Raw genomic sequence first — 9,194 nt, 5'->3', positions numbered from 1 at the left:
GTGCAAAAATATTAGTTTTCTGATCATTTTATCTTAGATGGTCATAATGAATTTTTGGCTCTAAAGCCTTTCAATGAGCAGCCTAAGAGAGCCCTGAAACTAAATAAGGAGTCTTCGGGTGCTCGTAAGACATTAGAGCCAAAAATTCATTACGACCATCTAGGATAAAATGATCAAAGAAATAAAATCGTCGCACCGGTTCAACTGGATTGAAAATTGGAGCACTTAATTTTTTAATCATATTTTTCCGTTAGTTTCATTAACGGTGTTAACAATTTTACCAATTTGAAACGTAAAACAAACTACGGGGACGAAATTGAGACAATTGAAACTAAAAGGACGAAATTGAGACAGTCGTCAAACTAGAGGGACGACTACGAAAATTTGCCCTTTAAAAAATGATTAATTTGGGCAAAAATAGAGTTTTGCCATTGGATACCTATCCAAAATGAATTTTTACTCAAAATTTGACCCAAATTTAAAGAAAAGAAATGATAAGGATCGGAGATGCTCTTAGTGCACAGGACAATCCCACAATCCGTGGTTGCCCATAGGGCTGCAAACGAGCCGAGCCGAGCTTTACAGTATTCAAGCTTGTTTATTAAGTTTTTAACGAACCCAAGCTCGAGCTTAGTGAAAACTTAACGAGTCGAGCTCGAGCCGAGCGGGCCTTGGCTTGAATCGAGCTCAAGCTTGTTCGCGAGCCTCAACGAACCAACGAAAAATGTATATATATCCTCGTATAGACCTAATATAACAAAAAATATTTTGATTGTGAAGGTATATATCTTTTATTTTCCTATGGAGCAGGGGTGTACTGGTGTGCATATACTCTCGCCTCCCTTAGTTGACTGAAAAGTGAAAACGGAAAGAACAAATTATAAAATAACAATAAAAATTCTAAACTTAAGTATATATACCTCGACTCGCGAGCCAACTCAAGCCGAGCTTATCCTAGCTCGAGCTCGGCTCGTTTGCAAAATGAGCTGAAAAAATTGACTTCAACTCATCCATTTAACTTCCGAGCCGAGCTTGAACTAGCCAAGTTGCGAGCGGTTCGTGAGCGGCTCGATTTGTTTGCGGCTCTAGGCGCCCAAGGTCGGGGCTGCCCATGGTCGGGGCTGCCCATGGTCGGGGCTTACCCCGGACTGGCTTACCAGCCCCCCGGACTAACTAGCCAAGTTGCGAGCGGTTCGTGAGCGGCTCGATTTGTTTGCGGCTCTAGGCGCCCAAGGTCGGGGCTGCCCATGGTCGGGGCTTACCCCGGACTGGCTTACCAGCCCCCCGGACTGGCTTACCCCGGACTGGCTCTGCCTCCGATTATATTAAAATAAAAAAGGGAAAAAATTATGAAAAAGTAACATATAAGTATATAGACTTGGTGGTTTATGGCAAGAAAAGTCATTCTTCGTATTCCTGCCTCCCAAACAAGCAAAGGCCAGCTGTTCAAAAAAAAAAAAAAACACAAGCAAAGGCCATCTATTGCAACAAAGACAGCTATCGATTGGTCCACATCTCATAAAAACACCCCATTTCTCCAGCCCTCAACTTTGACGCAACCGTAACCAACGACCCTTCCGTTGAGCTCTCTCTCTCTCTCTCTCTCTCATCCCAGGCGCTGCCTATACAAAACACTCTCAGACCATACGCTATTGTCTGAATCTAACGCCTATCGACCAAGATTCTCTGCATTCCTCGCTTCTCCAATGGACGGATCGATCAACCGGAGTTGAATCGAATATATATATCTATATAAAAAAATATATATGGAGAAGAAACAACGCATTTCGATATTCACCACCGCGAGCCTTCCATGGATGACCGGCACGTCCGTGAACCCTCTGTTCCGCGCCGCATACCTCGCGAAGCAAGACGAGGAGAGGAAGGTTACCCTTGTGATCCCGTGGTTATCCTTGAAGGACCAAGAACATGTTTATCCCGAAAAGATCACGTTCAATTTGCCCTCGGAGCTGGAGAAGTACGTCCGTAACTGGCTCGAGGAACGGACCGGGTTTAGGTCTGGTTTCGACATACGGTTCTATCCGGGAAAGGTAATGGTTATTGCTGGGATTTGGGATTTTTCGATGTGATTTCTAATTTTGAATTTGAGTATGGATGTTATGCTGTTTCTTATATGAGTCTTGGATCATCAATTGCTCGAAAAGAAGGGTGAGTTGTTACGGAAACCGGGGCTACTGTGTGTATGAATATCTAGGTACTCTTCTTTTGCGTGGTTGCTTTTTGTACGTGGAGAGGTAAACCCACAGACAAACTGAATGAATTAAACGCAGGTGTTCTAAGATGAGCTCACACAGATGTTCCTAAGATGAGCTCAACAAGAATGGAAATCTCGTGTGGAATTGAAGGGTAAAAGCTCGTTTTTGATTAAATAAAATCTTTCTTTGCGATAAAAAAAATTAATGAATTAGGGTGTGCAATTAGTTAAAAAAGTGCGTTATAGTAACCAAAAATGAGAAACAAACTCATATGACCTAACTTGAAACCAAGACCTCTTGGAGGCGAAGCTATGACACATTGGGTCACCAATTACTCTAAAGCTTTATATGTTAGGGAACTTAGGGTATCTCCAATGGCATAACCAAAATTGGATAATCAAAACTTGCCACCTTATGTTTTGGTTATTCCATTTAAGGGGTTACTAAGATTAACAATGTAAAGTCACACAATGGTCCATAATCAAGAACTCATTTTTAGTAGAGAGAGACAGAGAGAGTTGATAATGAATGTAAGTGGATGGGTCCATTGATAGTGATGGGAGGGAGAGAGGAAGAGAGAGAAAGGAAAGAGAGAGAGCGTGTGGTCCCCACTAAATTTGGTTATCCAAAAAGAAAAAGATTGCTAGTTTTGGTTATCCAAATGCCAAAATATGGTTATTAGTTAAGGGGTTGCTAAGTTTGAGTATACCATGGTGAGCCATATTTTGGACCAACATTACTAACTTTAGAAATCTTTTAGTTTTGGTTATGCCATTGGGGACACTCTTAGGGGATACGTCTAACAATGTATATAAAGCTTCTGCTGTTGTATAACTTTCATCACCTTCCGCAGTTCTACCATTAAGTTTGTTGTGGTATCAATGTATCATCTTTCTTTGGTGTTAGTCTTGAGGTTTTTTTTGAAGTTTGAATGGACTGTCTTTTCAACTTTAGTCCTTTTATGTATTTAAGTATTTAACATCTACCTTTGAGGCCTGAAAAACCCTAGTTCCGACTCAACCAATCACCAAGCAATAAGTAGGAAGTAAGAAAAATACGATGAACACTAGATATATGTGGAAAACCCTAGATAGGTAAAAAACCATGGGAAAGAATCAAGCACTATAGAAAAATATTGTACGGTTACAATCGAACTTACTGCACAATTGAGAATCCTCACAATTGATTCAAGAACGATAGCCGAATCCTCGTTCACTGTACCTGGTGCTTTATTGCCGCTGTCTTGAATCCTCAAGCCTTCCGATTACCCTTCCAGAAATTCACTGGAAGCAACTCAACCGTAGAGATTGATTGTTGTATGAACCTCTTGGAGATTAATTAATGTTTCGACATTCCAACCATTTTGAAGGCAACTCCAAGATACAAAGTAGACATACTTCACGGTATATGAAAACCCAAGGCCGATATGTTTTGGCTTCTATGCTCCTCTGTCTCGTGCCCTAGCAGAAAAGAAAAGACTACTATTTATATTAGTAGCATCCCGATCGATAATCGGATCGATCGGTCAATCCATATGTTCCAATCCCAAGTCTGCTCTCAGTTAGTCAGCTTATTATGATGGGCCTCAGATTGATGACCCGATCAATCCGTTCCAATATAGCTCAAAACACTCACTCTCAATTACAAATAAAGATTCCTTTCACTCTAATCCTATACAGACTCGCTACGCTTAGAAAAAAATAAAAAGAAATTACAACTCGATAAAGAATGGGATACAAAGAAAATACGTTTTGTCAATGGAATTGCCAACCAAAACAAAGCGCCGCTTTTTGGAGCTAACAAGGCCAAAGCATGGGAAGCTTCCCACGGGCATTAGCCGTTTGTACATTTGATCAACGAAAGATTTCCCCCATTGCTAAGACTTGAATACGAGGTTTGCGCCTTTCAAAAAAAGTATATGAGGTTTGCAATTTGCTTATAGTTTTGGTTTAACTTCTTTAAGATTCTTAACGGTTATGCCAATTCTGAATTCACAGGGGTTTTAAAATTCTGGTAATGTTAATAATTCTCATTCTATAATATGCATCTATCCCACCCTTCACGTTATGCTTAAACAGTATGCTATGGTAAGGGTGGATAATAAAGAGTTCCATTCCAAGTTGGTTTCCGGTTGAATGTTTTGTAAGCGAACTCTCATGTAGTAAGTAAAAAGCAAGATCAAAAGTGGAAAGACTTCCTAGCGTGGTGTCATGTTTGGCAACCAAGGAAGATAAAACTTTTGCCTTGCGCTTATCAGAAAAGATAAATAAATAGACTCTTCCATTTCCCCTATACCAGTTTTTATTGGTGAATGAATCTTTGACTACGTCATACAATTGCCTAAAGATCCTTGTCGGCTCTACTGGTGCTCCTATATAAAATATATGTTTGATGGTTGTCATTGGGAAGTTCAATCATTTCGTTGATATTAAGGGTTTTTTTTTTCTCTCTCTTTGATTTATCTGCTCTTTTTTTGTGTCTATTTTAATATGTTTTATCTTGCATAATGGTGTGTGGTCTAATCCAATGGTGGTATATAGCAGATTTGTATAGTATAATTAATTATTTTCTGGCTTTACATTGCAGTTTTCAAGAGATAAAAGGAGTATTCTTGCTGTTGGTGATATTACAGAAGCCATCCCTGATGAAGAGGCAGATATTGCTGTCCTCGAGGAACCCGAGCATCTTACATGGTATCACCATGGGAAAAGATGGAAAGCAAAATTCCGCCTAGTTGTAGGAGTTGTTCACACCAATTATTTGGAATATGTGAGAAGAGAGAAGAATGGACGAGTACAGGCATTTTTTCTTAAGTACATCAATAGTTGGGTTGTCAACATCTATTGCCACAAGGTATGTCTCCTCGTAAGTTTAAAGTTAGTAGAATAACTTGTTCTTGAATTCTGAAGGAGATAGCATTACCTTACTTTAGAATTAGCCGCCGAACTACTTGGGTTGTACAAAAGAGTTGAAGATGGGAATACTTGCGTGCAATTACTATCTGTTTTAAATTTGTTTTCCTTTATGTGCTCGGGTGAGTGTGTCGATGCAGCGATTTGCTCAGTAAGTCTGCAGCGATTTGTTACTCCTACTGATTGATAATATTGGGCCTCACATATATTTGGTAATAGAGAACCTTTGAAAGGTGTTTTCTCATCTAAATAGTTTTGAAGGAAATTATGTTAATAGTGATGGGTTGGTTGCTTTTGCTCGTCATGGCATCATTGATGGACTGATCGTTTGGAAATTGAGGTTTTACTTTTATTATCTGCAGTAACTAGTAATGTGATGATATTTAGGTATTTGTACTTGAAGCACACGTTATAGGTTCAGGCTACAGCCTCGTAGAATACCTGTCCAGCTGCCAATGAGTGATGAGAAGCTGCTTCTGCTCCCTGGAGAATACATCAAAAGAAACTCTTTTACTTGGTTTGTCCTTACTGGTGGATAGCGTCGTTTAAGTGCAGATAGCGGAGTGCAAATTCTGCATGTAAAAAGAAGGGAAAATATTTGTTGTTTTCAATATGCATTCAGATTCTGTAAGTCCTTGGCTGATTCATGTATTTGTGTGGGGACCGCTAAATGTGAGTCATGTGACTTACCTTCCCAATTGAATTTTTACCTTTTTCTCTATCAGCTTGAGCTTCCACATTGGAATTGTGTACCTGGGAAGACATTTTTCCTGGCCATCACAGCGCCACTGTGCTGTACCTTCAACTTGATGTCTTCCTCTCAGTGATTCTTAGAGTGGGCTCTTACTGACTATTGTATGATGAACTAGGCAAGTATGTAGTGCACCACTTATAGTGAATCCGATGACTTCTTTAGGTACATTTAGACTGCTTGGCTTTATGCGATAAGATTGTCAGCATATCTGTACCTAATTTTGTGTTCTATTACCCAGCATTAGAAGCTTAAGAAAAAACACTGTTAGAATAGTTTCACTACATAACTGGGACAGATGTTAATTGCTTCCCAATGGTAGATCAATCATACCTATCTTGTTAAGTTTCTTTTTTTGACAGACCTATCCTGTAAAGTTTGACCCTAATTGATTGAAACTTAAGGCTTGGTTTGGTTCGGTTTGGTTTAGACCTATCTTGTAAAGTTGAAACTGCTTATTCCTACCCAGAAAATATACTTGGACATTATATTTAACTTTGTCCTGAAATGACAGGTGATACGTTTATCTGCTGCTACCCAGGATCTTCCAAGATCTATTGTATGCAATGTTCATGGAGTCAATCCCAGGTTTATAGAGATTGGAAAGAAGAAGAATGAACAACAGCAAAATGGAAGCAAGGCCTTCGCCAAAGGTGCATATTACATTGGTAAGATGATCTGGCACAAAGGTTACAAGGAGCTCCTTAAACTTCTCCGGGATAATCAAAATGATCTTACTGGACTTGAGGTTGATTTATATGGGAATGGAGAGGATTCCGTTGAAGTTCAGGAAGCTGCCAAGAAATTGGAATTAACAGTTAGGGTTCATCCTGGACGTGACCATGCTGATCCTTTATTCCATGAGTAAGTTTTCTACCACCTTCTTCTTCCTTGTAACATAAGATATACTCATTTTTCTTCGGAAACACTAAACGTTTCTACCCCAAAAGGGGAAAAGAAACTTCCATTTCACAAACCCATGAAAAACTAGTCGATTAAGAGACCTAATGCTTGAAATTCCACTCAAAAGCAAGCTAACTGACAGGGTTATTTTTGTGCCCTGTCGTTAACAAATCATAATGAAAAATCTTTGTCAAGGGCAATACAGTTATTACCATCATGTATTATATGAAACAGCATTCGGCCACATCCATGCCCTTGTATTGTCCTCAAAGTGTTGGTGTTTCCTGTGTGATTATGGGGCTATGAGCTTTTTTTTTTCTCATAGCAGGTCTTTTAGACTACGCACTTCTTCTTCTTTAAGGTGCATATCTTATGATTAAAATATTCCCACAAAAGTTTAGGTGTCACTTGGAAAATCAACCGTAGGCACTTCATTTTCTTAAGCAGATCACAAAGTGCATGAAAAATTCAAATTTTCGGGTTGTTATGCAACATAATTAATTTTTATTTTCTTGTTTGCTTTCCAGCTATAAAGTGTTCCTAAATCCAAGTACCACAGACGTTGTGTGCACCACCACAGCAGAAGCATTGGCAATGGGCAAAATAGTGGTTTGTGCCAATCACCCTTCAAATGACTTCTTCAAGCAGTTCCCAAACTGCCGAACCTACGATGATAGCAAGGGGTTTGTCGAAGCTACACGCAAGGCATTAACCGAAGAGCCCTCCCCCTTGACAGATGCACAGAGGCACAAGCTTTCATGGGAGGCAGCAACGGAAAGGTTTCTAAGGGCTGCTGAGCTGGAACAGGCCCCACCACTGAAGGCTGAGGCAGATCAGGCCCCATCTCAAAAGAGATTGACAAAGAGCTCTTCGAAGCTTTTCATGTCCACGTCGCTTAGTTTCAAGAGGCGCATGGAGGATGCATCCGCGTTGGCACATTTTGTTGGAACTGCGTTGTTGAGTTCACAACCCGACGAAGACCAATGCAAGAAGCTTGGTCTGGCACCCCCTTCAGGAAAATGGGGCCCACGACGTTGATCTTGTTACGGAAAGCTATTTACAAGCAGAATTTTTATGCAGAAATCCATCCAGAATGATGTTGCTATAGTGTTCTTGGATATTTTGGTGCAAAATGAAAGAACCAAAAGCTGCCATGCACGTTATGCTGCGTGGAAATTGTGTGTAAAAATATCAGTTGTATGTCATTAATCTCATGTTGATGTTTGCTTCGGCAGTGGCACAGAAAGACCCTGGTTATCACCGTGGAACACCTTTGATGTATGGGCTACAAGATTGCAGCCACAGTGGGTGAGTTCCTTTTGTTCACTACACTGGTGTTGTCTAAAATGGAAAACATGTACAATGTAGGTTTAAGGTTTCTGTTCGTGTCATGGTACTACTCAAGAACCCCTAACTATGGGTGTTAGAAGTGTTAAACTCAAGCAATCCTCAACAAAGCGGTTGGACTCTTCTTGTTGTAGATATCTTAATAAGATACTTGGGAGTTGTATATTTAGCTTGAGGCTGGAAATGGTGAGAAAATTTTGATTTCTTATGTGAGATGGATGGAAAAAGCAAGAGAACTAAAAGGTTGGCAGATTAAATACTACAAGAATTCCCTTCTTCCACCCAAAACTAATCCGGTGGGCAACCGACCCGTTATATTATCGTCAGCCAATGAAACTTGTTCTTTCCACCAGAGCTTTTACTTATTGCAAATCATTTAATATCCTTGGTTTATTTTGGGTGGATATAAGTAGGTGGATACAAAATTTAAATAGGACAGTGACATTTTGTAATTAAGAGGGTAGATATAATCACACTACTTCTTCTCATCCATATATCCGTTGGGCAGAGATTTTTTATCCGTGATCTATATCTGAATAGCAAACACCGAATATGAGTATAGCCAGATTATATCATATCCGCCTCTTATATCCCTTTTGACAAACAGACCGCAAGAGGTAAATGACAAATGTGTTAGAACCACAAATAAAACCACACACAATCACGTTAAACAACCAACGAAACGAGCATGAGAGGCTTGCACTATCATTTTGGACCGCAAAAAACAGTAATGGGGAGAGAGAAACCGCCGTCCGTCGGCCACAATCCCACCACCACCAAAATTTCTAAAGTCCTGTCTTCAGAAGTTGTTTCCCAAGTCACCGGATTCATCAACAGAAAGGGAATCTCCGAAAACATCCCACACAATTTCACCACAAAGGATTTCCACTCCGACTTGATACGAGGCCTCTTCGTGAAAGTCGATCTCGTGCAACGTGGCCGAATCTCCTGCCTACTCTCCGTGAAACCTGCCATCACTGTAAACTATTTTTCCTCCTTTCTTCTTTCCTGGATCTTATTGCATATCTGATACTGATAGGAGTATTGGTAGTGTTCGGTTACCAT

General features: G+C 40.1%; 1 protein-coding gene across 2 annotated transcripts; it reads left to right on the top strand.

Moving 5' to 3' along the window:
- The first annotated feature begins 1,482 nt into the window (after positions 1-1,482).
- On the top strand, positions 1,483-8,302 carry LOC131323723 (digalactosyldiacylglycerol synthase 2, chloroplastic-like). Of its 2 annotated transcripts, XM_058355572.1 has the most exons (5): positions 1,532-2,051; positions 4,803-5,069; positions 6,394-6,743; positions 7,310-7,589; positions 7,620-8,302. In XM_058355572.1, exons 1-5 carry the CDS (start codon positions 1,767-1,769, stop codon positions 7,818-7,820), a joined length of 1,383 nt encoding a protein of 460 aa, XP_058211555.1. In that variant the 5' UTR covers positions 1,532-1,766; the 3' UTR covers positions 7,821-8,302. The 2 variants fall into 2 exon arrangements, with proteins under 2 accessions (XP_058211552.1, XP_058211555.1); XM_058355569.1 differs by having other exon boundaries at positions 1,483-2,051; positions 7,310-8,302.
- The last annotated feature ends 892 nt before the right edge of the window (positions 8,303-9,194 follow it).

This window comes from Rhododendron vialii, chromosome 1a (assembly GCF_030253575.1).
Source record: "Rhododendron vialii isolate Sample 1 chromosome 1a, ASM3025357v1".
In the NCBI taxonomy this organism is placed as follows: Eukaryota; Viridiplantae; Streptophyta; class Magnoliopsida; order Ericales; family Ericaceae; genus Rhododendron; species Rhododendron vialii.
This window is presented reverse-complemented; position numbering and strand designations above follow the sequence as displayed.

Excerpts from the sequence above, each read along its gene's own strand:
- LOC131323723 (XM_058355569.1), top strand. The coding sequence starts at position 1,767 with ATGGAGAAGAAACAACGCATTTCGATATTCACCACCGCGAGCCTTCCA. Across the intron at positions 2,052-4,802 it reads TACGGTTCTATCCGGGAAAG|TTTTCAAGAGATAAAAGGAG; the intron begins GTAATGGTTATT and ends TTTACATTGCAG. Across the intron at positions 6,744-7,309 it reads GCTGATCCTTTATTCCATGA|CTATAAAGTGTTCCTAAATC; the intron begins GTAAGTTTTCTA and ends TTTGCTTTCCAG.